Source organism: Camarhynchus parvulus, chromosome 9 (genome assembly GCF_901933205.1).
Source record: "Camarhynchus parvulus chromosome 9, STF_HiC, whole genome shotgun sequence".
In the NCBI taxonomy this organism is placed as follows: Eukaryota; Metazoa; Chordata; class Aves; order Passeriformes; family Thraupidae; genus Camarhynchus; species Camarhynchus parvulus.
In genome coordinates this window covers 19,218,390-19,246,255 of record NC_044579.1, presented here as the reverse complement: position 1 = coordinate 19,246,255, position 27,866 = coordinate 19,218,390, and the positions used below count along the sequence as shown (strand labels likewise).

The window sequence follows — 27,866 nt, the reverse complement described above, 5'->3', positions numbered from 1 at the left end:
AAGAAAATATTTTCTCCAGAAATGCATCTTCTCATAGTTCTGTGATGTTTGGAGCCTTTGTTCTTGCTGTCCTTAGAAATAGGTAAGAAAGAGGCAGCAGGAAGGTTCATTGATGGGAAAGGGCTTTGGGGAGGGAAAGGAAGAGAAAGTCTTGGGCAGGGGATACGAAGCAGTGCTGGAGAGCTGATGAGCTTTGAGGATGGCTTGTGTCCAGGTACCATCAGACTTCAGGAAGGCAGGAACTATGAAAAATGAAAGGAGACATGAAGTCAGCATTGTGGACTGCGAGAACCCAGGCTGAGTCACTGTACCCTAGAAAAGAGAATTACACTATCCCATTTGGAAATAAAGCAAGAAACTGGTAAATAAATTATCTAGGACCCTGTTGGAGCCTGGAACAAGGAAGAAGGAGCAGAAAGAATTTGAGCACTTTGTGTGATACTGCTTCCTTCCATGGAGTTTTGTGCTGGGACTGGCACATCCCTGGGAGACGGCTGGGATGGCAGAGGTTTAGTCTGTGCTTTGTTTGTGTAGCTACAATGAGGCTGTAGTTCTGTCTGGTTTATTTATAACACAGATGTCACTATTTTTGTCTGTCTGTAAATAAATTGTATGGCTGGCAAAAGATGATAGAGTGGATAGACAGATTTTAGTTAGGGTAAATTACAGAATCCTACAGAGTGGTATTTAAAAATGGCCTTTAATCTCACCTTTCTCTTGAGCAAAGAAAGAAAAAAAGGTTTATCTGTTAATTATTGTAACAAAGCCAAAAGATTTATTAGAGTATTTGTCGTTTCCTTTCTTAATTGTCCTCTCTGAAAATGCACATCTCTGTTGGAGAAGTGTGTTCTGCTAGGCAAGCAGCATTTAAGGCTAATTTTTTGTAATAAGAAACTGTTTATTTCCAAGGAATTTCCACGGAATTTCCCATCATACCACTTTCTTAAATTTTTTTCACAAAAAGTTGTAATTAACTTCTCCTTGTCCCCATAGTGGTTTGCATCTGGTTATACCCATCCCAGAGTATTAATTTGTGAGGTTGTTCTAGGGAACAAAATCCTCAAGGACTAGTTGCTGCTTGGTTTTTTCTCTCTGTGTCATTAACAGCTCATTTCTTATATGAGAAGGAAGAAGACAAAGTTCAAAGTTCTGTTCCTGAGGCAGAATGTGAAAAGCAGCTCTCCCTGAGCAGTGCTTGCTCCTAGTTTGGCTTGGGCTGAGCAGGAGTGAGTGAGTCACAGTTACTGGGAACCTGAGTCTGAACTGGCTCCCTCCTTCCAAGGCCAGCAGAATTCCCTGGGTTTCCCTATAGGTGTCTGACCCTCTGCCTTGTGTGGTGGGTGTGGATCAGGAAATTAATGCATCCTCCGTGCTCCTGACCTGTGTGAGCTGGTACCAAGCATTGCTGGCTCTGGGAGTGCCTGGCAGAGGAGTTGCTGGGGTTTTTGGGAGGTGGAGACCAAGGGGTGAGTTGTGTTCCAGCATGGTCAGCTCAGGCTGTGTGCCATGTTGGGATGTGTGAAATGCACAAGGGGAGGAAAATGGCCCAGTGCTCTTGTGCTCTACTTGGGGACTTCCCTTCACCTTCCCAGAAAACAAAAATACAATTTTATCATTCCCTTGTACTATAAGGGAAGGGGATGTATTGTTACGATGAAGAGTCAGTGTCCTTTGAAAGAACATCTTGGTTTGTGGAACTTTTTGTGAACTTTGAGTCATTTCTCTTCATTCCTCCCAGTGCTGGCAGCCGGGAGCGCCTGCATATCCTGAGGAGATTAGGGAGCAATAAACCTGTTTGTGAGAAGTGGCCTCCAGCAAACTGATGTGAAGTCCTATTATAGAAGTCAAGTGGCTGCAGTTGGCACCTCTATGTCTGTTCCAGCTTTGCATTGTTTGTATGAATATGGTGCTGTGAGACACCGACAGGGACTTCCCCTCTGCTGGGATCCAGAAAGGGAAAACTCCTGAGCAGAGCTGGGTCCTGGCTGGAGAACCCTGGGCAGGGCAGGGTGGGAGCAGATGGTAGAAGCAGAAGTGGGGGTTTGTCTGTGACTCCTGAGCAACTGGGGCCTGGTGCTCCCTCCCCACACACATTCAGTGGGTCTGGGCTTTGCTTTTGGTGCTCTGCTGAGGAAAGGGCAGGAGGAAGCTGGGAGAAGGGTTGTGTTTTATTTAACCCAGTGAACTGTGCTCCCAAAGTGAGTGCCCAGCTCTGCCCAGCTTCACCTCTGCCACCACCTCAGATCCCCTGCATTGTCCTGCTGTGGGACAGAGTGACCAGGGCTGGTGCTCACCATCCTCCAGCCCTCATGAGTCCCAGGAACTCCCTGGCCCCCTCTGAGCTCAAGCATCACTCAGGAGCAGACACAAAGATGTGCAATGTCTGAGGAGGACAGGAGGGAGAACAGGGGTTGGTGATCAGGCTGGCTGTCCAAAGGTTAAGAGCTGTTCAAACTCTGAGTACTGGTATTGATAGAAATATTGAAGGCTGAAAATGATCTGCAGCTTTTCCTGTGTAGCAAGACAGAGTAGAGGACAATTGAAGAACCCCAAGCTCCAGGTTAATGTGTTCTGTACAGAGCAGTTAAGGACAAAAATTTGTTCTGGCTGGTGGGATGTGTGTGCCAGTGTTCCTGCTCCTGAAATGGGACAGCATTTGGGAGAAACAAGAGGTCTCCCATTTAAAGAAAGAGCCACGAAGCAGAGGAGTGAAGAGGAGGCAAATCCTTCTCTCTTTCATGGGTCTCTGATGAATGGGTTATAAAGTATTATAAACTGCAGGTAAAAGTAGTGCTTAAAGAAGCTTTTACAATTCTCACTTCTTTACCTCATTGCAAGCAAATCTGTGGCTAGTTGGGAGATTCAGTATGTGTTAAGAAAAAAGCTCCAAGTTTAAAGAAAGTAATGAAGTAAAGCCAGTTCATCATATACATTCTTCTGCATTTAGTGGACTCAGACTTGGCTGCTTTATCCTGAAACCATTTTGTTTTGAAACAGTTAGAATAAACAAACTGAAACTCACAGCTGTATTTACTTGACTGTTGCCTTCTGTGCCTTATCACATATGTTGTTGTATTAATAAAACTCTTGTATTGGAACCATTGTGCAGTGGGAAAGCCTGTTGCCTTTTCCCAAGAGGGAGTGTCTCCCTGGGGGGGCAGGGAATTCCTCATCCTTGCACATTCCAGCAACTGATTTTGCAGCTTATGCTGTAGTTACTTGTCAAAGTTTAAAAAATGTTCCCTCCCATGTCTGAAAAATCCCCTGGTTTAGGGTCTCATTGTGTACTTAAATACAAATGCTGCCTGTGATGTGGAGCTAGAACTGGAGATTCACTGGGGAGGGGATCCAGTGGGGATCACCATATCAGCCATGTGTTTGTTACAGGATAGGAGAGGAGTGAGGAAAAGACATCATGTGAATGCCTAATGGTGCTCTGCTGGCTGCTCCTAATGCCTGATGGAAAAATTGATTTACCAGTGCTTAGTACCTTTCACAAAATCAGGTCTGGGACTGTTTAAGTTGGGCACAAAATAAAAGGCTTGCTGAAGTTGGGAAGGAAGTATTGAAAATATTTTCTTAATTTATCTCTGAAGCAGTGCTTTGGCAAAGCTAATTATGCTCCCAATGGATAGAAAATGTCCTTGTTTGAATGTAGCCTTGCTCATACTTTAGGCAAGCTGTTTGTGTGGGTGGGTGCTCTGGTTCCGTGGGGAAATACTGAAGAGCAGATACTTTGTTGTTGGTGGGGCAGAATGACAAGACCAAGTCCAGCATGAGAGGAAATAGCATTGTCCTTTGTGGTATCACTGAATTGCAGAGTGACTCAATAGGAAATCATGAGCCACATCTACATATGTAAAATGCTCAGAAATAACATAAAAACAGGTGTGACATCCTAAATTCACACTGGTTAATAATACAGAAAATTGTCATTGCCTATTTAAGATGCATTTTTATCTCTGTGCCATAATTTAATTGTTTGTGGGCTTTAATTTTCTCCTAATCACTGGAAGCACTATTTTTTCCTGCTTCATGTACCATGCTGTTAAAATGTGTTTGTTATTCATTGTATTTTCAGGTTCAAAGTAAACAAGAGAAGAAGGCAGGAACTTCATCCCCAGCCCCCCTGCAGCCTGTGGTTAGCACTTGCACTCCTCTGCCTGTGAATAAAGCCAGCAGCAGTACCCCTGTGCCCATAAACATTCCACGTTTCTACTTCCCTAAAGGACTCCCCAATGTCTGCACTAACCATGAAGAAATCATTGCCAGGATTGAAGAGGCCTTTGCAGAGTTTGAAGATGGGAAAGCAAACATCTGTGAAATGGGGAAAATAGCTAAGGTAACCACTGATGGTCTTAGAGGTCTTTTTCAACCTTAATGATTCTGTGAATCTGTTCTTTAGCTTTCTAATTTTGGGAGAGATACTTTGTTTTAGTTTCAGTCCATCTCACAGCTGTTGTAGGGGGGAAAAAGAACCAGTTTCCTTTTAATCTGAAGTTTTTTGTTTATATTTAGATAATAGTAAACAAAAATGAGCTCAGTTTGCTGATTGTCACATCAGATATGTGTTTGTTCTTGCTTTCATTTATGAAGCAGTTCTCTAAGATTTCTTAACAAATACAAATTGTATTTTTGTTTCTCTATTCCTTCATATTTCTGCCCAGAAGATTGAAAAACTCAGAGGCAGAAACTTTTCTGCTTCTGTGGTTTCAGGTGGTATCAGCTGCCTGTTTTGTGGCTTTTTGTAGCTGTCCTGCTCAGCTAGCATGAGCTGTAGGTGCTATTGCAGTGTTGTGTGAGGAAGCAGCTCCCAACTTCCAGCTCCTGGATATGGAAAGGGGAAATGTCCTGTGAGCCCCCAGCCCCTGAGCTGTGCACATTTATTGGTACAGCTGGTGATGAGTTCTGCCTTCAGGGGACTGCACACAGCACTTGTGTGGGAGCACACAAGATGGTCCCTTCTCTTTCCCTCTCCCTCAGCTGCAGTTCACAGTGCTGCTGATCTAAAACCAGCATTTATCAAATATCTCCTGGATGATCAGCTTGCCCTGAATGAGTCTCTGGCACTGTAAACAGAGCAATGATGCTGTCTCCAAGCTTTCATGGACTGCCATTGAGAGCCAGCAGCTTCTGCAGAGGCTGGTTCAAAAGTGCTGCTCAGGGAGTCCTTTGGCTGGAATAAATCCTTCCCAAGTGTGCTTTCATTTTTGTGTTCCCCTGCTGAGATCTTGCAGTGTTGGAAAGAATGGACTGTGCTGGGTGGAAGGCCCTGCACTGAAAATTGCAGGGTGGGATTTACCTCACCTTTAGGCATTTACTCATTAATTGTCTTTAATTAGACTTGAGTTTCCCTTGCTGCCTGTGACAGGTTATTCCATAGGAGAATAGACCCTCCTGTTTTAGGGTGGGTGGGGGATGTAGCTGCTGTGAGTGTCCCTCTGGAAGGAGGTGCCTGTCTCTCCATTCCACCCCCAGGAACTGTGCTAAACAGTTCAGAGCATGAGTAGTCCAGATCCTTTTCCTAGCCTGGGAGGAGTGTTTCTCAGCCACTTGAAAGGGCACATGACCAAGTAGAAAGTTATATGTGAATTCTCAACCTTGGCACGCAGTAAATGGCACACAGGTGAGTCAGAAAGCCATTGCCACTTTATTTCCCTTGTGTAAAGTCTCAGTGGTGAATCTAGTGTGTAAATGAGCAGGTTCCTCTTGGGACTGCTCTTGTATTCCTCCTTGCCCTGGTTTTTCCTTGCAGATCTGTGGCTGCCCACTCTACTGGAAAGCACCTCTGTTCAATGCATCTGGGGGAGAGAGGACAGGACGTGTCTCTGTGCACTCCTTTGTGTCCATGTGGAGAAAGTGAGTATAGCAAATGCAAAACTCTTTCTGGAAGAAGACATCAGCCTGCCACACAAATATTTTTTTCCTTCTTTTCCACCAGACTTTTCAAATAATTTTCCTCTTCTTTAAGTGGCTTAAAAATCTCTCAGCTTGAGAGTTTTTTTCCCCCAAACCCTCTGAACACTTGTTTCTGTGTGACATCCACAAATTTGGAAGTAATTGTATAGATAGTAAGATGTTTTGAGTTAGTTGATGTATAAAATATATTTACAAGCTCCCCAGAAATGTCAGCTGTTCTGAGGTAGCTGGTAGCTGTGCATTTGGGGTATATTTGTGCCCAGCCTTATTGCTCTAGACTGCTGCACTAAGCAAGTGCCATTTGGGAGCTGGGAGAGGAGGTATGTCAAAGTGTTACAGGACAGAAAGAGGAATGTGGAAATAAGCATCATAATGTAACTGGGTACTCTGGGAGCTTTTATAGTTACTACCTTCCCAAACAAGCTATTGAATTCATCTGTGGAGGTTGACAGTCCACACTGTGGAAATGGAGAGCTCTGGGTGGATGCATTATGCTTGGAGTCAGCTCTGACATGGAGCAGACTTGTTCTCTTGCCTAATCTTTTTCCCTCCAGGGCAATTCAGGCTTTAGTGTGCTTTGTGAAACACCTGAACAGCGTCTCCATCTCCTCTCCAGAGAGAGTTCTAATTTTTTACTTAATGGTTGCTCTTCAGATTCTTGATGTAGCCTTTAACCCTGAATTCCCAAAGTATTTCCTGTGATGATGTTGTCAAAACAGCTTCTAGTTACCCTGGCAAAATTACAAAAATGTTAGGGGTGACTGTGATCTCTGAGTTTGTCTTGACACAGACAATATATTTTCCTTCCTTAGGTTCCTCCAATTACTTCTAATTAATCCCTAATGTATGATACCACATTTTCACTTCTCTGATTTTCACATCCTTCAGATATTTGCAGACTGTGGTCATGTCCCTCTTCTCTATCTTTTTAACTACCCCATTTCCAAGCCAAGCTTTGTATGCTTTTTCTCACTTAATTGCTCTTTCAGAAAGATATTATTTTTTATCCCCTCATCTTCCCCTCTGACAGTTACAAAATCTTTGCTGGAAAACTGAAAAACAGAAGAAATTTAGGATTTCTGGTAAAGTTTGACTGCAGCTATGTGAACACAGGTGTAACTTTAAACCAGATGTCTTTAGTTGCTGAAGCCTATTTTCAATTTTCTTAGTATATGACTGACTTCTCAAGATGCCACATGCTCACTGCTTGTCAAGTCTATAGGAATTTCTCAATATAAAACCCTTCTGAATGTCAGATCTTTTTGTTTGTGGCTAAAACAGGGCTTTGAGATTCATCTTTATGTGCCAGATTTCTTTAAGCTACAACATTAGCAACTCTTTCTGCAGCTGATTTAGAATATATCTGTTAATTGACAGTTACCACGATAGGAATATGCAGCCAAAAGGATTGCTAAATCTTTTTTTGCTTACTTAAATGAGCCCTTTTTTTGTAAAATCTGCCTTTCCCAGAGTGATGAAGCCAGAATTAGCAGGAAACAAGTTAGTGTGATCTCTGCTGGAGAACTGCAGCCACTTCAGTACTATTATGTTCTTGCACTTTCAGGAGAGGAAAGTGGTGAATAACCACTCACAGTAAATAATTACAGTGCATTTGTATTTTCTGAGTTAATGAAGAAAACAGTGTCATTTTCTGAGTTTCCCTAATACTATCAACAATACTATCAAACACATAGTGTTTGATATATTCAAATGTTGTGTTCTGTTACCAGTGTTTGGTAAATGTCATGGAGTTCCTCTCTTCATGAGTTTCTCTGGGGTTAATCACATAACTGTGACACCTTTGGCCAGTGCAGTGTTTTGTGTGACAAGGAGACAGAGACAAGAGCTGGTGTGTCAGATGCACACTGTCGACTGAGGGGACTGAGTTAACACCCTTCTCCAAATGCTCAGTCCTACTAATGCCTTCATTAGGCTGTTCTCTGTGGCTTTGGTGCTCAGCTCCAGATGGGCCACAATTAACAGGGGATGCCCTTTTTCCTTGTGAGAAGTGATTTTTCTGAGCGAATATTCAGTCTCTGTAGTTTGGCAATCTCCCCAAATATTGCAGTATAGTGAAGGGTTAGAGAGCACATCCTGTGACATCCCACTGGGCTGGTGCTGTTCACCTGGAGTGAGCCTGCAGCACTGGCAAGAGTCTGATTCCTTACTAACCACAGGTGCTTAGTAAGGAAGCTGCTTTACCACAGCAGCGTTAACCTGGGAAAAAATCCCTGCTGGGTGCTCTGGTGCAGCTGAAAGACCTTGAAGGAAGTGCTGGCAGTCTGAGGTCAGCATTTGAGTGATTCCCAGCACAAGGGCTCTAAGGCCCTTGTGACCCTCCCGGGGCTCCTGGGAGGTGCGAAGGGCTGGAGTAACTCCTCCCCTCTCCCACAGAATCCTGCGGAGCTGCCACGACGATGCCTCCAGGTTCACTTCCCTTCTGGCAAAGCCTGGCTGTGACTGCCTACAACAGGAGGATTTCATCCCGCTGCTGCAGGTACTGCCCCAGCTCCTCTGTGTTCACTTGGCACCTTCTTTGTTTCTGCGGCAATAAATGTTTACCAAGGACGAGCAGACCTTTGGTTTATTTCTATTTTTGAACAGCACCTGGGTGGGGTTCATCTTGGAGTGAAATAGAAAGAAGCTTTTGAAGTGCTTAAGTGCCAAAGCAGCTGCAAATACTGCTAAAGGCATTGAGGACTGGTCTCTTGTCAGGATTCATATTTATCAGTGCCTTATAACCAGGCTGGAATTTGCCCCATTTCTCAATGTGGATATTGGGAAAAATGCTTGTTGCTGTTGATAGTCAAGTACAACATAAAAGCTTATTGGAAAAGCTGTAAAAGTTGCTTGGCAAGACAGTTATAATTAACTTCGTCTAGCCAGACTACCAGATACAGTATCACATGGAGATCTTGGCAAAATTTCTGCAGTTCCAATTGTTCTGTATATGCCTCTAAACCTGCTAGTGCACAAATGTCACTGCTTTTTGGTTTTTTCCTCATGTTCAGGCTAAATCTGCACATCCTCATTTCATGTCTTTCTTTCCCTTTCATTAACTTTAACAAAGTATAGTTGTTTTAATTATTTGTGACCATTTATGCAGGCTCTGGATAGGGCTTCTCTATAGTGTCTCTAAATCATATCCATCTGCCCCTCTGATCAGCAGTTGTACTTTTTCTGATCTTTTCCACACATCCCCAGATTTCTCACACAGTGCTGCCCTCTGGGTAAAACCTCTGTGGAGATGCTGCTTTGGGGAAAGATTCTGTGTCTGTGCTGGCTGTTTCTGTCTCAGACAGAACTGGGGTTGTGATGGGTACATTTGCTCATGTTGCTCTTCATCTCTTCTCCACTGGGCACACTGCCTTTCCTGGTGGATTGCAGCTCTGCTCTTTAGCTCCTGGTGCAATCCAAGGCATGCACAGTCCTGTCTGTCAGTCAGCCAGAGATCAGCACAATTACCCTGATTTACGCCACCATCTGAGACATCCTGTTATACTGCCCAAAAATTGGGTATATCACACCCCTGAGGGCACCACGACATGGAACAGGCACAGCAGAACTTGGAACACCTTTGAAGGGTAGAGGAGTCAGACATGGAGAAATTACACAGGCATTGATTCATGCAGGATCTGAACTGATTCATTCGGGATCTGGGCAGTTTCTTCATGGATTTGATCATGCAGATTTGGCATTGTGAGCCAGTGTTTGACTTACAAAAAGCTGGTCTTGAGAAAGAGGCATCTCCACAGGTAGTCCAAGTGAATTTTGGAAAAGCACTAATCATATCTGTAAGCATTCTGAGGCTCACACAGCTTTCATTGGACATAGGAGACTTTCTCAAGGAATGTTTATTTCTGACACCTAGTTCTAACAAATGTTAATATCTTCAATGAATGGAGGAAAACAAAAATCTTGGAGAGGAGATAGTTGCATGGTCAACTAATTAATTTTTGTCTCATTCAATGAAAATGAGTTTTCATCTACTCACTAACTCTCTTCCTTTGTTTTTCTGTCCTTAAGTAAATCAAACTGGCCCACCAGGTGCGTATTGCCAGCAAATGCATTCTATTACTGTAATAGAAGGTTCTCTTGGTAGATTAAAAGATTTCAGTTTTACTATTAATGCTGCAAATAGTTTCAAGAGTAAGCAAAAGTATTGGTTTGTAAACCCAGTAACTTCAAAGCATTTAAAGGAGAAGAAAATCTATTTCATTCATTTTCTCTTACCTTGCAGGATGTGGTAGAAACTCATCCTGGCCTCACGTTCCTGAAGGATGCTCCGGAGTTCCATTCCCGGTATATCACAACGGTAGGCTGCTTCTCTGATCCTCTGTGGTGCCTCTGCCTCCCTTTGGGATCTGTGACTCTTCCTACCAGCAAATCCTTCAGTTATTGAAAAATATAGGTGTTTTTATTACTCACCATGAGGTGTTTTAACAACTGCTTCCAAAAGAAAAATAATCTGCTTGTATGTGCCAAGGGTTATTCTGAAGGTTAATAATGGTTCTTTCTGGTCTTAAGCAAATGTATAAAAACATCTTTTTTGGCCTGATGAATGGAAAAAAAGTCCTTTGGTCTTTGGGAGCTGCTAAGTCACCCTGAATAGTGTTGGGCTGCTGAGACTTTGAAGGTTTCTGTCACTGAGGCTTGGAGAATCCGTGACTGTTCCTCAGTGCAAAGCTCCATTTGCCTCCAGGGATCTGCTGTCCAACCTTCCTTTTGCCAGGATGCCTGTCCAGGCTCTCTGTCCCCAAGCTTTTGTGGCTGGGCTTTGTTTGGTAGCTTTGTTCCAGCTCTGCAGTCAGCACTAAGATTGGTACTTTACCTAAGTGTATTTGTATTTTTTTTAAGCCTTGAGCTTGACTGGTGTTGGGTGTGAGTCTAGATAAAAGGTATAAATGTTGGGAAGTTTTATCTCTGCAGCAGTAACAAATTCAAATAATGACAGACCTGGTGGGAGCTGGATTCAACAGGGCTCAGGGCTTAAAGTTTCTGTTGTTTGCTTGCCAGGGCCTGCCTGGGGCTGCACCACACATGGCAGCTGGGAGGCTCCTGGCACACTTGTTCCTTTCCTGTAAGGAGCAGATGGCACAAAGACTCTTCTTCAGGGCAAACCCTGAACTGTCACACTAATGAAAATGTATAATGAGAATCCATTCTAAATGTTGTAGATGCACTTGAACATGACAGTGAACAATGGCATTGTGTAATCAATTGTAGATGCACTTGAACATGACAGTGAACAATGGCAGTGTGTAATCAATTGTAGATGCACTTGAACATGACAGTGAACAGCAGTGTGTAATCAATATGTTTAGTCCCTGTGGAGCAAGACAACATAAATATTAAGCCAGAACAGGTATAGGAATGGCCAGGGAATTATGGAGGCACGTGAAAGGGTGAGTGTGGAAAGTGCCTGAGGCACAATGCACCCTGGTATTTGGTGTTTCAAGTGCATGGAAGGGTGAGACTGAAAGGTTTAAGGTCACACGTAGGGTTGGTTTCTGACTGCAGCATCCATGGGTCAATGCCATGTGTGGTTGCCCTGGCTGCTGACAAAGGCAGTTCTCTGCAACTGCCTTCATGGGTTCCTCTGAAGTCACACACTGTTCCTGTATTCTTCAGGCAAGAAACAAATGTCTTTGTAGGGTAATCCCTCACATGAGCACCCTTGCTGCCCTTTCTGGACTCACCCAGGGCACTGCACAAATGTGGCTGAGACCAGCTGTGTGAAGCTGAGCTTCCACTTCCAGATAACTGAAGTGCAGGCTGCTGCTAAAGGGCAGCACCTTTTCCTTCCTCTCTCCTTTTGTACCACTTTCCTGGTGCTTGGGTCTGGTGCTGTGTCACCAAAGCCAGACTTTGATGAGTACATGAAGCTCCTGAGTGGTTCTTGATCCTGCCTGTATGTGTGCTGTGCTTTCCTGCTGCAGTCAGAGCCTTTGGGCATCCTTCTGGCAGTGCTGGGACACAGGTGGATTCCAGGCTTGCTCCAAAGGCAGCTCTCCTGGAGCTGAGGAGAGGGCTGTGGAGCAGCACACCTGGCAGAGGGGAGCTGTCCTTCAGCTGCCAGGACAGTGCTGCTCTGGGGGTCTGTGCTGACAGCAGAATCTCCCTGGGCTGGAGCAGGGCCAGCCCCTGGGGAGGCAGGAGGCTGCTGGGCAGGCTGTGCCCATCTGGAGGGGCAGCACTCAGTGCTCTGCAGCAGTGGCTCTGCTCTCTGGTAGCAGGAGTTCCTATTGCTCACCTCTCCTTTCACAGACAGTTTGGCACATCCCTCTTTAATGCTACAAAATCCAGTATTTCCACCAGGAGGCAATGAAGGAAACAGCTTTGTCCTTGGATTTTGAGACCACTTGGATCATTTTTATTGCTTCAAGGTAGAGTGCCTTATACCTCCTTACAGAGACAGAGTGCTGTATTTGCTGCCACACAAGAATCACAGTTTATGTTTATGTTACAGACCAGGGCTCTAAGGACACATGGCTTTGTGTTCATTGCTGGGTACAGCATCACTTGGCTGAGATCTCCTGGAGAGTGACCTCACAGTCTAGGATGGGTAAGATGTCAATGCACATTTCAGTTCTTACTGCCACCTCAGAACCTTTTAAAGGGGCCTTTTGGACACAACAGGCTGGAATTTCATCTGTATCATATCTGTTTTATTGGCCACTGTATTACTAAAGCAGTTGTGTTTGTTTCAACAGAGACAACTCCTGAAGCTGGTGACGATGATGCAGAACATCACAGACTATCCTGTGGCATTTGTTGTAAAGCTTTAGTGTGACTTCTACCTGAATGTTCAGACCAGGCTCAGAGTTAGCAGTGCATGCTGCCCTTGGAAAGCTGCGTGCTAAAAACAGTTTAAAGGTTAAAGCTTGTGGAAAAGTGCTTCAGCTTTTACAGTAGCATCAATGCAAATGTGTAAGGGGACAATGGCCACAGGGATTAATAAAGGTTCCTGTTTTGTCCACAATTGTTTTTGTTCTTGTGTGGGGAGACTGGGGAAAAGTCTGGAACTCATCTGTGAATGGTTTGGGCCTGGAGGTCAATTAATTACATGAGGATAATGGGGCAGTAGAAAGAGGCTCCTCTTTCCAAAGGCCAGTTAAGAATTTGCCTCCATGATCCTTGTGCCCTCTTCCAACTCAAGATGTTCTGTGGGTCTGTGGTTGTGTACTGAACTAAGAAAAATGAAGCTAATTGTGGCCTAAGTGACAAGTGTGACTTTCATGCTGCGTATCATCTCAGGCTGGGTGGTGATCTAGGACATTTCCCAAATGCTTTTTTTAACAGCTTGGTGTTTACAACCTGGAAAATAAAAGGATAAATACTGAGATTTATAGTGAGATATACACTATGTACTGTCCATGGAAACTGGGCCATTATTTGAATAATAAAGGCTTCACTGAGTGACTGGACATGGTAAGAAACATGAAAAGAGATCCCATTTTGCCTCTGAATGGCTTTTTTTTTACAGATGGGTGAGGAGGGAGCAGATGGAACATCTTTATCAATGTGGTCTGGTAGACAAACAGTTTATATGTCACAAATGAGAATAGTTTGTTGTCTTTTACTACCCTGCAGGCAGAGGAAAAGAATTACTGGTATGGGGTCCTGTTTCTGATTCTTAGGATTGCTATTTTTGAGTCTTTGGAATGGTGTGAACACTTTGTATTTTTAAGAGTTGCTACAAAGTTGTCAGGTGTGATAATGGGTGATGTGAGAGGTGAGACCACTCCAGTCTCTGAGCTCTTGTGCAGGCTGGAAGCAAAAACCAAACAAAGTCCAGAAATGGAGACCAGAATGGCAGTGGCTACCAGAGACATGAAAGAAGAAACAAACATTGTGCTTAAGACCAGAAAGGATCATTGTGATTACCTAATCTGACATCTTGTGCTACACAGGCCACAGAACATTGTTCAGTGATTGCTACACTTAGGATAGATCTGGGTTTTGGTCTGTTTTTAATTAAAATGACACCCAACTTAAAAAGGATATTCACCTCTGAGCCTGGAGGGATGAAGAGCCTGCAGTTTTACCAAAGGTGTCATGCTCAGCTAAGTTGAATCGATCAGTTCTGTCTCTTCAGGGTACATTTGAATCCTCACATCATTCTTGGTGCTCTCAGAGTTGTGTGTGCCATCATCAATTGCTGTCTCACTGTGTACCCCAAAGCAGACTGCTGGGAGCAATCTCACACTTGGTTCTGGATCTGTTCTGGACTAAGAACCAGCATTTGACTGAGTCCAAAGATGGCCCTTCAGTAGTGGTTGCCCACTTGAAATTAGTTCTGACTAAAAGAGAAATCCATCCCATGTAATCTGCTAGCTGGATTGATCCCTGTAATGTCCACATTGTTGTGTAAAGTTAATTTTTGCATTGGAATAGTGTGCACTGAAGGTTACCAAAACTCTGGGGTAATGTGCTTGCATGTTAGAGACATCAAAGGTTTGTAGTAGGTTTGGTCAACAAGATTTCAATGTTGATAGTCAAATTAATTGTATTCCCCTTTCTCATGCCAGTGATATTTATTTGTTGTTGTTTGCCCTGTTGGGTTTATTCTTGCATGTGCTTGGTCACACATTTGTGGTTCCCTACTCTGTGATGTTACTTGACAGCTGACAGGGAGCAGACTGGGAAGGGCTGTTTGCTTTTTTGAGGAGCTTGGGAGTGAGCTCAGTCTCACACTGGGAGCTGTTTGCTTTTGGCTTCTGAGAGTTCTGTGCCTCTCCCCCATGATTTTTGCTCACTTTCACCAGAGGCCGATCTGGGAAGGAGCCAAACAAGGTTAACACCTGCCCAAAATAATTGCAAACAGAACCTCTCCTGCTTACTTTCAGCAGAGGCACTGGAACATAAGGCATTGTTATAGTTACAATGGGTCAGACATTCACCTTCTATTCCATTTACATGTTACAATGCGTCAGACATTCACCTTCTCTTTCATTTACATCTCCTTCCTCTGCAGGAACTGCAGGAACCAGAAGAATCAGAAGTCTTTTTTTTTCTCTTTTCCCCTAGAAGCCTATTTCATTGGGGATCCATGCAAACTACATCCCTTTAAATGTGAAAAACTCAAAGTGGTTCATCAGCACTTGGAGCATGTTTTCTGACATAAATAATACATCTGCATGCCCAAAGAGGTGAATTTAGGGCAGTGGAAATGTTTCCACACTGAAAAGGGATAATACTGTTTAAGAAGCAAGTATTACTTTCAGACTGTGTAGTCAGTTAAGGATAGTACTATCTACAGAAAAAGATCCCAAAACAGTTTTCAAAAAGAGGTCTCCTTAGGATGAGTGAATGAACCAGGGTACTGCATTTAACTTCCCAGAGTGCTGTGTTTCAGGAGCTGATTTCAAGAGCAGTGTTCATTTGTTGCAGGTTATCCAGAGGATATTCTACACAGTCAATCGCTCCTGGTCAGGGAAGATCACTCTGACAGAGCTGAGGAAAAGCAATTTCCTGCAGGTATGTGGGTGTGTGTGGGAGCAGGAGCCAGGGTGCAGCAGCATTCCTTGTCCTGTGCCTGGGTGCTGAGGGAGCTGCACCTGGGCTGCAGTGGGATGAGCCAGGTGCTCAGGGCCAGCAGTCTGCTGGGGCTACTGGAGGAGCTCTGTCTGACTTGAGGTGAGAAGAGCAGGGACAGGAATGACCCCAGGGTGCTGAGAGAAGGTCAGGGTGTGACTGTTTTCCTGCTCTGAGGCCACATGGAGCAGCAGCCTGGCTCCTGGTCCGGACAGCAGGAGGGAAGCAGGACATGGCATTGCACCCATGTGAAGTGGCTTACAAGCAGCCAAGAAGAGCTGCAGGAGTGCCAAGGGTAGGAGAGCCAATTTCCTTCCTCCTAGGCAGCCCTCAGCCCACTGACAGCTGGTCAGGAATATCTCTGCAATTGCAGGATGAGGCACCTCAGGAGCTGATCTCCACGATAATGAATGGAGCTTAGTTCTTGTTCCAGTGCCTGCAGTGTGTCCTTATGTCCGGGTTTGGATCTCTGTCCTCTGTGTATTTTGCCCAAAAGAGCACCAGGTTAAGACTGTCTTAAGCTTCTCATGTCCAGCCCAGCCTGAAGAGCCAGAAAGTCTTGAGCTGAAAGCTGAAGGACTGGCTAAACCAGTGAGATTTCCCTCCTGTGTCCTGTTTGCCCTTCCAGGTGTAGTGTGCCGTCTTCCTCAAACCCCTCAAGTATGAATTCACATTTTTTCTCCTTTCAGACATCATCTCCCCTACTTGACCCCATCAGCTAATGGAAAAATGAGTGCTCTTCTGAATTGGTTCATGCCAGTCCAAGCCCTAGGATCGCTGTTCTTTCCCAACCTCTGTTACAAATAAATCTTCCCAGATTATTCTGCATCTTTATTCACTCATTTTCTCCCTTTAAACATTCTCTGAATTTTTCTCCTTTCATATCTACTCTGCCTTTCATCTCCTGCAGCAGGGAAGTTCAGCTCCTTGCTGCATGTCTAAATGGCATCCTTGGGTGTGATCTACAGAAGAAAAAAATAGTAATGGCAAAAGCTCCCCAGTTATTGTCATGTGTAAAGAGAGAGAGACAGACACAGTCTGGAGAGGCCAGTGAGTGATGGATCAAAGGTGTTGAGACTTGGGTGTCAGCAGTCAGAGTAGTGCAGGTCTGGCAATGCCATCCTGTTATCCCTGCCAGAACATCACTGAACCTGGTGGATAGCAGGATGTGAGAGTTTTGTTTGGATCCAGTTGAATTCCTTGGATGTGTCTGGAAGATGGTGTTGAAATACCAGTGCCAACACATAACACAGCATCTGTTTTTATGGTTGTGGGTAGCAGGGCCACTGGGCCTGCCTGCCTGAGGACACCATTCCCTGGGATAGCTCAGGCTGTGTTTTCCCTGCTCCCTTGGGAGAGGCTGTGAGGGCAGGAGGGGCCAGGCCTGCAGCTCACTGGAGCAATGATTTATTAGACAAGAAGGCTTCTGGCCTCAGCACCAAGAAGAAAAGTAGGGAGGTGGCACTGGGAAATGTGTAAATGCCTTCTCGTTGCTGGGAAGGACAGGGGAGGTGTAAAGTGGGAATGAAAAATGGATGTTAGCACTAAATGTTTCCTAGTAAGACATGTCAACAGATGTTATGGTTGGAAATCTGTCTAAGTCTCGCAGTTAAACCAAAATTATTCCTGCAACAGCACAGGGAAGCCAGTGGGATTAGTTTGGGGTCCATCCCTGCTGTCCCAGTCCAGGTGTGAGTCTGGAACAAGACTTGATTTTGCCCTTCAGGAGGCAGACAGGGATGTGTGATGTGTAAAGATCAACCTCAGGTCCTGTGGAAGACCTCAGGTCCTGTGGAAGACTGTGGACTTGCTGCTGGAAGTGTGTCTAAGAGTCTCTGGTGCAGGTCAGGATTGTCTCCCAGACCATGGATCCCAGCTGACACAGCAGTTTGTGTTCCTGTTTCTCTGCCTCACTCTTCACTAGAGGGGAAAATGAGCAAAAGTTGTTGACAGGAGTGGCAGAGATGTTGTGCTAAGCAGGATGGCCCAGCCAGGTGCTCTGTAGGGGCCTGCTAAGGAATACAGCAACCACATCTCTTGGGGAAAGGCTGCACTTTGGGTTAGTTCTCAGGGCTGTGTTCACCCAGCTCCCTGAGACACTGGAGCACGTCAGCTGCTGAGCTGCCTCTTCACCCAGCTTTAACTTCCCACTGTGTTTGTACCCTTTCAGACTCTTGCTCTCTTGGAAGAAGAGGATGACATAAATCAGATCACAGATTACTTCTCATACGAGCACTTTTATGTCATATACTGCAAATTCTGGGAGCTGGATACTGACCATGACCTTTACATCAGCCAGAAGGACCTGGCTAGGTACAGTGATCAAGGTATGCTGCCTGCAGATGTGGTGAGGGCATTGCTGAAAACACAATGTTCCTACTGAAGACTAAAGCCTGCCTTTAATCTGGTTAATTTGATGCCTCAGAAAAAGTTTTAATGTAGCCACCCATCTCTTAAATAAATGTTGCTTTAGAAGAGGAGTTGTGCGAGCTTAGACACAGAGAACTGCAGGACACACAATTTTCTGCATGAGCAGCTACAGATGGAGCTTCTGTTCCTGTGTGGGTCACTGCCAGGAAGACAGGCTAAAATAATGTCCTGAAACTTGTTTATTATTTACTGAGGGCTTTGCAGGAACTTGGAAGTAGGGACAAGAAGGATGAGCCTTTGTGAACCTCAGAGATTGTTGAAGTGCAATCCAGTTATGCATGGGAGGAATCCAGAGTCCAGTGAAACTTGGGGGATCTCAGCTTGCAGATGGACTCTGCAGAGTATCTCTGCAGTTCAGCACAGAACTTCCTTTCCCAAAGTTGCTTGTTTTTGAAGGTTCCAGGGTCATAGATAGATTAATGGAATACAAATCCACAAAGGGCTAAAACACCCATGTGTTCCAAGTGCAGGCATTTATGGGGAGGCCATGGGGGTTCTGGGAGAGTGTGGCGGTCACAGGACTCAGCAGTGTTGATCATAGGGCTGGGTAGGTGAAGGTGGAGCCCCTTTTAACAATGGGCAGGGGCTTTGTGTGGATTCAGCATGAACAACTGATTGTAGTTATTGCTGTAGCTTCATTTTCCCCATGTTTTCCTTGTTTCCAGCTTTGTCAAACAGGATCATTGAGAGGATATTCAGTGGTGCTGTGGTGAGGTAAGGACTAGCACTCTGCTTGGGGGAAGAAGAGAAGGCAATTTTTGTCAGGCTGAGAAGTACAGGTTATTCTCAGAAATGCCCCTGATCAGAATGGTTTCCAACAGAAGCTATTCCAAGTTTCACTCCAGCTCCAGCTGGAGCTGCCTGAACATGGAGTGAGACTTCTGGGTAACTTAAGAAAACAAAATAAAAATCCCATAGGATGGGATAACTGGGCATAGCTGGAAGACATGGCACAGGGATAGCTGGAGAGCACTGCTTTGAAGTCTCTGAAAAGGGATGTGCTGTGGGAGGGGATGTGGCAGATGAGCTTCAGCTCTGCAGTGATAAAAGGCAGCAAATGCGGTACCTGGTGCTGCAGGGTACAGGGAGTACAGGCTAAATAGGTGACAGTGCCCCATTTTCTCTCACTAATGATTTGAAATATATCTTTGATGACATCTTGAGTGTTTAGGGGCCTGGTGGTTTTTAATTATTCTTTTTCTGCTATGTCTTCTAGAGGCACTGAAGTTCAAAAGGAAGGGCGCATGAGTTATGCAGATTTTGTGTGGCTCCTAATTTCAGAGGAAGACAAAAGGAGTGCTACAAGGTGAGACTGATGTCTGTGTCTTAGTAAAATCATAGAGATGAGCAAATAAGATAAGAAAACTTCTGTGACCTACCACTTTCTAAAAGAGAGAGCAGCTTGGGGTCTGGAAGTTGTTAGGAAGAAAATATCTTACCAGTGATGGCTGGTCAAATATTTTGCATTTCTTGAGGAAAACTTGTGTACAAGCAGAGTTTTCTTGCAATTTTTAATGTATTGGTAGTTATCAGTGCCTTTGATCGCCTCATGCCATGAGGCACTGTCTCTGAGCACACACTCCTGAGGTGCTGGCAGCAGTTGGGCACATCCCTTCACATGTGGAGTGGGTGTGTAAGGAGAGTTTGTGGGGAAACTTCACTGTGGCACTTTGTAAAACCTGCCTGTGGCCTGGTTTGTACAGCCAGGAGGAGACTGCTGTGCAGGGGTGAGCCAGATGTGCATGTGAGTGTTAGCACAAGGGATCTTACACATAACAAGAGAAGGAAAATCCAGAACTGCAGGCTTGGACCCTCCAGAGGAGAGGAGGGGTGCAGAGTGCAGCTGCCTGAGAGCTCTGCCTTGTGTATAAAGGAGCAAATGAGTGCGTGACACAGCTGCCTTGTCCCTCACCAGGGTCCCTGCAGTGTCCTGGGCTCAGAGTTGGCTCTATTTGGCCAGCTCTTGCTGGTTGGTCAGGCAGGGACTCCCTGCCCTACGTGAGCCCCCCTTGGGCTGCAGCACAGTGAGCACTGGGTACAGGTGAGGCTGGTAATGAGTGTGGCTGTGCTGCTCACAGCCACCAGGGAGACTAACAGGAGGTGCTTGGAGTGTTGGCCTGTGCCCTGACCCTCCCAACGGGTCTTGTCATCCCTGCGTTTATGGCAGGCTGTGGCAGAAGAGCCTTGGGGGTGGGTAGGGAGAATGTGCAGTAGTGTGTGCTGTGTGGGTGTCCCAGAGCAGTGTGCAGTGTCCCTGCTGTGTCCCCAGCATCGAGTACTGGTTCCGCTGCATGGACCTGGACGGGGACGGGGTGCTGTCCATGTACGAGCTGGAATTCTTCTACGAGGAGCAGTGTGAGCGCATGGAGGTGATGGGCATAGAGCCACTGCCCTTCCAGGACCTGCTGTGCCAGATGCTGGACCTTGTTAAGCCAGAGAGGGAAGGTAAGTCAGAGCTTTCACTCCTTTCATTTGTGGGGGTTTGAGAAGGTGAAGCTACTGTGAAACCCATCTGCCCTGGGCAGAGCCCTGTGTGAGTCACAGGGCAGAAGTTACTGCACATTGGGCCATGATATTGTGCATCAGGAGGGCTGAAATACTAAAACAAGAGAGCCTGTGAATTAACTGCCTGGGACTGAAGCAACACTTCTTGTGTGCTCCAGCTGTGGGATGTGCTGACAGCCTGCACTGTAAAATTGAACCATCCCTATTCACATGCCTTCATATTTCACATGAATGTCAAAGGCCTCCATATGGTATGTGAGATTTAGGCTTAATAAACACATCCATCTATTGAATAATGTTAAAATCCTTGACTGACTTGGGAAGGAATTTTGTGCTTTTGAAGCCTACTGGCATCGCAATTAAAACCTTTGTAAAAACTCGGTAACAACCGTGTGGGTTTTTTCTGCAGGAAGAGTAACCCTGCGAGACCTGAAGAGGTGCAGAATGGCTCATGTGTTCTTCAACACCTTCTTCAATTTAGAGAAATATCTGGACAATGAACAGAGGGATCCCTTTGCAGTGCAAAAGGTATAAATCACCTTTATTTCTAAATAAGGAAATCTCACACTCATCTTTGGAGTGTTCCTGGATGTAGGGAAAATCCAACTGAATAAAAGAACACTTTTTTCACAAGTACAGCTCATTGATTGTCTCCTAGAAGCCTCTTATCTGCTCAAAGTACAGAAAAGTGGAGGAGATGCCAAAACCAGCTTTGGTTTCCTCACAGTTGTTCCCACATAATCTGCAATAGAAACTTTGTGGTTCCATGGTTCAAGGCTTAAATACATCCCAGGACAGAACCACTTTGTTTGTTTGTTTGCTTAAACTGGATCATCATAAAAGCAGTCAAGTGGGACCCGGGGGATAACTTGCTATCCCCATCCTGTACTAAATGGCAGAGGACTAGGTATTTATAGAGGTGTTCCTGTAATCTTCTCTAAAACTTGCCCTAACTTAGCAAACTGTGAAGAGTCCCTCAAAAGATCAGTTACAATGAACCTTTGATGGACAGATTTGAAACCACCGAGTTCTTCTCTCCTGTATGGAGAGCACAAACTGAGCTGGAGCACAGCAAGTGTGTGGTGGTTGCATTTCTGAAGTGGAGCAGATGCAGTCTGTTGGCACCTCAGGTCACATGCTGAGCTTTACAAACCCTGAGAGGTATCTTTTCATAGTCCTTTGTGTGCAGATGTTAAAACACTGAGGTGGTTGTGACTTTGTCAGATAAGGCAATTTTTGCCTGGCTGTTGCCATCCGTTCCTTCCTAGCCCAGATGCTGACTGTGTGATCTCTTTAGGACATGGACAGTGACAGCCCCGAGCCCTCAGACTGGGACAGGTACGCGGCTGAGGAGTACGAGATCCTGGTGGCCGAGGAGTCTGGGAATGAGCAGCTCCAGGAGGGGTGAGCACGGGCCTGGCACTGCCCTGGGCACACACAGCTGCCTCCAGCTGGGCACTGGTGGGGGCATGTGGAGTGGAGCAGTGGGGTGAAATTCAGACTGGACTCTGGAGCACATGGGGCCCAGGACAGCTGCTCCTGCAGCAGCAGTGCAGTGGTGTTGGGGGGCAGCCACTTGGATCAGCTGCACACAGCTGTGAAGGGGGAAAAAAGGCAAAGCCTATTTCTTTTGGTCACCTTCCAAAAATAGAGATCAAATGACTTTTGCTGGTCTTGGCTGTGTATTGACCATGTCACACTGTCACAGATTAGAAGCTGGAGCTCTGTTACATTTATTATACCTGGCAGAGACTTTCTTTAGCCCAGCTTTGTCTATTAGTCTGTGCTCTTTGTAAATGATACTTCAATATTTTCATTCATTTACTAAGTTTGTTGAGACTTTTTTTTTAAACATTTGGTTTCTTCAATACCTACACTCAGTTTTCAGCCTTCTGTAAGATTCTGGACAGACACACCAGCTATCTTTAGCCAGTGAATTTAGGGAGAGCAGTTGTTCCAGAACTTCTCTGTGGGCAAGGGTTCCCTGCAAATAAATGGAGACTCAGTCGAATCTTTCTTTAGATTTGTGTCTGTGTTGACATCTTCATTTTTCAACCACCCAAAGAATGCTTACCATGTGTTAATCCTGCATGATTTAAGATTGCATCCAGTCTTAAGCAGTATTTATAGAGCCAGTAGAGTATTGAGAAAATTGCATTGTTTTCAGAACTTCCCACACTGGAAATTGCTTGGGATAACAGTAGCACCTACTAATTAGGCACAGAGATTTGCAAAGCTATTGAGAGCTATTCCCCTCTCTGCCTGTGCATCCAAACAGCAACAGGCTGTTCCCTCAGCCCCTCTGAGCTGGCCTTTCTGTGGCCTTCACCATGGAAGATGAGGTAGGGCAGGATGGAAGATGAAATTGCTGCATTCCCTGCAGCTGCTTTGCAACACCTGTGTCCTCAGCACAGAAAAGAAACAGGAGGCTGCCATTAAAGCTTCATGCAGGACCATGAATTCCCAAAGTCATCAAAACCAGGGGAAGAGTGACAGGTGATGTCAGATTTTTGAAGCTGGTCTGAAGCAGCTCTGTGTCTTCCTGCAAAGAGCATGTCAGCAACCTGGCTGCCAGCTTTTAAGAGCCCCTGAAAAGCTCTGTAGTCATGGCAGCAGGATTAGATCTCATTTGTGGAGCATAGCAACAGACCACGAAGGAAAAAAGAAAGGAAAAAGAAAACAAAGAGCTGGATGCCCAGACAAATTTCCCAGAAAGAGCCATTGAGTTTTTGCACATACATTATTTCTGCTGTGTTTTGAGGATGACAGAAACAGGGAGCGGGGACAGAACCAAGACAATTCCTGGTGAGATCTGGGAGAGTGGAAGATTTCTGGCTACGTTAGCTGGCAGAACATGAAATATGGTCTTTGTCTTATGAATACATTTGAAAACAACCATCATTCAGCAATCACAGATGCATTAATGAGTGTGTCCCACTTCTGTGATTAGCCCTGTCCCTGCTTCTCTGGAAGGAAAGTTTCTAAAGCCAGTCAGTCTAAAGCTGGCTGAGGCATGCCCAGGAGAGAGCCCTGCTCCCAGAGTGGGAATCTCATCAAGGCAGTGGATACTCCCAGCATCCACTTCCAGGATGCTGGACTCCATTGAGAGCTGCAGTCACCAAAAATAAGAGGAAGGTCTTGTCATACTCAAGACAGCAATAAAGCATCACATTTCACTGGAAGCCTCAGCTGGTCTGAGCTCTTCTGAGCCAGGCTCTGCTCTCTGACCTGTGTGAGATTCCACAGAGAGAGGCTGTCCCTGGGGAATGGATACTCCCACTGCTCTCTGGAGGCAGCACCAACAGCTGCCTCTGGCCAGCACAAGCCTTTGTGCAGATACAAGCCTTGGTTTTGCAGCAAGCCAAGCCTTCCCTGCAGGGCAGGGCAGCACTGCTTGGTTCTTGTCCCAGAACCCAGCCTCAGGCAGCTGATGGACATGGAAACCATCATTGCCTTCAGAGAAAGAGATCTTTCTACCTGGGAAGGAAGAGAAGGAGGGAGAGCATCTTTTATCAGCTGCTGGGGGGAAAATGTCCCCTGAGCAACAGGGAGGCAGGGAACAATGCAGAGCATCCTGCTCAGAGCAGAGATGGGGACAGAGGCATAGGATCAGGTGATGTTGGTTTAGGTAGCTCAGACCACTGTTCTTGTGTTCCTCCTGTTGTCTGATGGCTCAGCTGCTCCATTCCCAGAGCCCAGCAGTGTGAGGAAGGGAAAGGGGCAACAAGGACATAATTGAACCACCCAGAGCCAAAATGTGTGTTTGCCAGAAGGAGGGGCAAAGAATTGCCTGGAGTAATTCCCCTCCTCTGAACAACCTAGAGTTGCCACAGTTGAGTCTTAAGGAATGGGTATTGAACCTACACAAGGCCATATTTGTTTTCACAGGACTGAAGTTCTGAAACTGGCCTGGGAGGACAGCAAGGATTGACTGCCTTTAGTGCTAGTCTTGTTCAAAATAAAGGTGGAAAGCATTTATTCCAGGATGGGAAAGGCAGGCACTGTTGAGCCTTAAGGAGCAAACCAGTGCAGTGGAAAAGTGTAGGAATAAAGGACAGTGGGAAGTCCCTTTGGAAGCAGACATGAGAGGGTTTAGTGCAGAAGCAAAAGGCACCTGAAGAAAAAGATTATAGTGGAGCTCCTGCTGCTGTTGCCTGTGCAATGCAGGGAAGAAATCATGTTCTATTTGTAGGAGAAAAGGACAAGGCTAACAGAGGATGGTAGAATTGGAGGAAAAGTAGATACAAAAGGAGCATTCTAAGAACAGCATTCAAATGGCAATACAAAGTTTTCCTCAGCTGCATCCTTTAAACCAAGGAGAGATTAGAGAAGCTGAGGCATCTGCAAACATTCCCAATCCATTCCTGATGGGAGAGGCAGGGCAACACAGCCCCCACAGGCACCAGTGAGGCATGAAGGGTGCAAATTTCACATATTTTGGCAACCTTGCACACGTGGTCAGAAGAGGTTTGGTGCAGGATCCATACCAGACCATTGTTTCCCTTCTCCCACTTATGCAGGAATCCAGAAGGTGGCAGAATTACTAAGCAGGTGCTTTCCTTGTGGAAGGAAGGACAGTGTTCTCCAGGAAGGTCTGGGCTGGTCTCCCTGCACACAGGGAGCATCCTGCCTACAGCAGGAGAGACCCTGACAGCCTCCCAAGGGTTTGCTGTGCCTGCATGTGGGTCAGCCAAGGGAAAAACACCACAGGAAGGGGTGGACAATTCCTTCCTGGCACATCCATGCTGGGCTATCAAAGGAGTTCACCTTTTTGCAGCCCAGTTTACCACTGAACGTGAGAACCATTCCTGTCCTGGCTTTTGGAGCACCTGCTCCAGCATTTCCTTTGTGAGCAGCCTTGCTTTACAACAAAAGGAAAAACTTTAATTTCTTGGGAGCCCTGCAGAACTAACCCATAGTATGCTGTGACTGAAACATTTCTTGGGACTAGGAATGGGCTGAGAGTCCCATAGCCTGTGCTGCAGGGCATGGAATCCAACCAGCCTGGATAGTGCAGCTGGAGCTGGGAATTCCCACCAAACCTCCTTGGACCATAAATGCTCAATCCTGGATATCAAACTTCCAGCTGAGAGAGAGAGGAACATCAAAGTGTGGCCCCAGTTGTTCTGTGTGTCAAAACACACCTCAGCCAGAAGATGCTTTGAACCAGGTGTTTCTGAGCCAAGGCTCCCCTGGGGCTGTGGCTGGATGACTTTATTTCTCCACTGAACTATTGGGGCTCTGGGAGTTCCTGACAATTGTTTCTGAAGCTGGATTCAGATTTTCTAGTGCTGAACACCAGTGAGATGAGGCTGGATGGGAGCACAGATCCATGGCTGCTGTCAGTACTGGTGACTCCCACCCTCTTCCCCATGCCTCAGGAATCTCCTCCTCACGGTTCACCTCTCACATTCTCCTGCCTTTTAGCCAGCTGATTTAGTAGCCACTGAAATAACAGCCCTGAAAAGCAAAATACAGCTTTTAAAGACACACCTTTTGTCTTTGCAGATCATGTGAAGATGACTATGACACAGATGAAGTCTTACCTCCCCCTGAAACTGGAGAAAAGTCAGACAAGCTAATTATCTCAGATCTCTGAGCTTAGAGAAGTGGAAGACAGCCCATGTCTTTCAAACTGGATAGCATTCAGTCCCAAGGCACTTGGGGGTTTTCCTTAAATCTGTCATTGGAACAATGTGCTTTATTTTGTACACTGAAACTTGAGACCCCTTTTTGTCTTCCTGTGTAATTGCAATAAGGTAATTTCTATGAAAAGGCTTTTTACAATGTGTTCTCATGCACACTCCTGAAAATGGTGATTGCACCTTGTTTCATTTCTATATAAATTCTGTTATGTCCCCAGATGTGCAATAAATACCAGCATCTAATGATTACCTGTAACAGCTGCATGCAACACCTATAGTGGTCGTTTCTCAGTTCTGTTCTGTGCCACTCTGTCCTCTTGGCTTTATACCAGGAGTGACAAAAGAGCTGCCAAATTAACTTTAAAGTGTGTCTAGAAATCCTTTAAAACACAGGTCAGTTAAAAAACAGTGAAGTTCTTTTTTTCCTTCCTGTCCTGGAAACAAAGGGAATGTGCCTGCACATGGGGAGAGTGAAGTCCCTTTGTGCTTTGTCCCCAAGCTCTTCCCCTGGGCTGTTTCACTGCTGTGAGCAGTGTCAGCACTTCACCACATCATCTTCTCCTGGAATCTGAGACAGAGTTACCTGTTCTAGTCCTGTATCCCCTCCTGTGCTGATCTGCCTCTGGCCAGAGCTTTGTCTGTGTGGATTTCTACTTTGTGGAAGTGTTTTGCAGAGTATTTACAGCAAATACAGCTCTCTGCTGTTCAGCTCCTGTGCCTGGTGTGCACCAGTTCTGTCCATTCCTGTGTTCTCCTCTCCTGCAGCCTTCTTGAACCTGTAGCCAAGAGACTAAGCTGAGATAATGAAGAAAGAAAACAACCCCCTCTTTTAACTAGTAAAGGAATTAGTCTGTATTATTGCCAAAATTAATTTTTCTCCCAGGCTCAGGGAGGAAATGCTGTAACTAATGAATTCTTGCTTTAAGTGCAAAATTAAACCAACTTTCCCCTTAGAATCACAAGTGATATCTGTGCTCTCAGCACACACTGCTGCTGCATCTGTCCCTCCTGGCCAGCAGGAACTGTGGTTCAGCACAGGGGTGATTAGAACAAATTCTTAATTTTAGCCTTCATATATGTACAAGCAGTCCTGGGCCTTACCTTCTCAGCTGGGACAGGTCTGAGCCCTCCCAGCTGTGCCCAGTCTGTAATGCTGGGTTGCTGAGTGTGCCCTGCATCTCCTGAGAGAGCCTCAGGCTGTGCCTCCTGCCAGAATTCCAGGGAGCTGCCTGCCCCTGCTCCCAGCAGGTCCTGCTGCCCTCCCTGGGGCAGAGCAGCCCCGGGCACTGCAGGACTCTGTGTCCCCACGGACAGGATCCCTGTGATACCTGCAGGGGTCAGCATCCAAGTGAGGAACGGGCTGATCACTCACTCCAGTGCACTCTGGGCTTTTCCAGGAGCCTCTGAAGCCCAGGCCTGGCTGCCCCTGCCCAGGGGGATGTGCTGCTGCCTCCCTGGGGGGCACAACTCTCCCACCATCAAACTCGGGAAGTGAGAAAGGTTTCAGTTGAGCTGAGCAGATGCATACACACCCCCCAGGATCCTGCACTTGGTATTTGGGAGATTTCTGGATGCTCGCACTGTTAGCAAAGGCCCTGCCAGGTGACCTGCATCCCATAGTTACAGATGAAGCAGGGAGCACACTGCCCAAACCAGGACAAGCCCCTGGAATGCAGCAAGCACACAGCATGTCTGGATCCCATCTCCATCACTGCCATAACCTCAAAGGGAAAACCTTCTCTGGGGTGATTCCACAAATGCCCAAATGCAGAACCCCCAAGGAACTGACTGCAGGAATGGACACAGGATGGAGGTCCCACAGCTGCTGCT

At 45.8% G+C, this 27,866-nt stretch overlaps 1 protein-coding gene across 1 annotated transcript in view; it reads left to right on the top strand.

Moving 5' to 3' along the window:
• Positions 1-26,294, top strand: part of PPP2R3A (protein phosphatase 2 regulatory subunit B''alpha) — a 49,322-nt gene extending 23,028 nt beyond the window's left edge. Inside the window, exons 3-14 of the mRNA XM_030954548.1 lie at positions 4,082-4,342; positions 5,756-5,859; positions 8,314-8,416; positions 10,160-10,234; positions 15,313-15,399; positions 17,627-17,783; positions 18,552-18,600; positions 19,103-19,192; positions 20,156-20,331; positions 20,801-20,919; positions 21,689-21,795; positions 25,900-26,294. Of these exons, the coding sequence (XP_030810408.1) occupies positions 4,082-4,342; positions 5,756-5,859; positions 8,314-8,416; positions 10,160-10,234; positions 15,313-15,399; positions 17,627-17,783; positions 18,552-18,600; positions 19,103-19,192; positions 20,156-20,331; positions 20,801-20,919; positions 21,689-21,795; positions 25,900-25,990 (1,419 nt within the window). The 3' untranslated portion in view covers positions 25,991-26,294. The remainder of the gene's footprint in view (positions 1-4,081; positions 4,343-5,755; positions 5,860-8,313; positions 8,417-10,159; positions 10,235-15,312; positions 15,400-17,626; positions 17,784-18,551; positions 18,601-19,102; positions 19,193-20,155; positions 20,332-20,800; positions 20,920-21,688; positions 21,796-25,899) is intronic.
• The last annotated feature ends 1,572 nt before the right edge of the window (positions 26,295-27,866 follow it).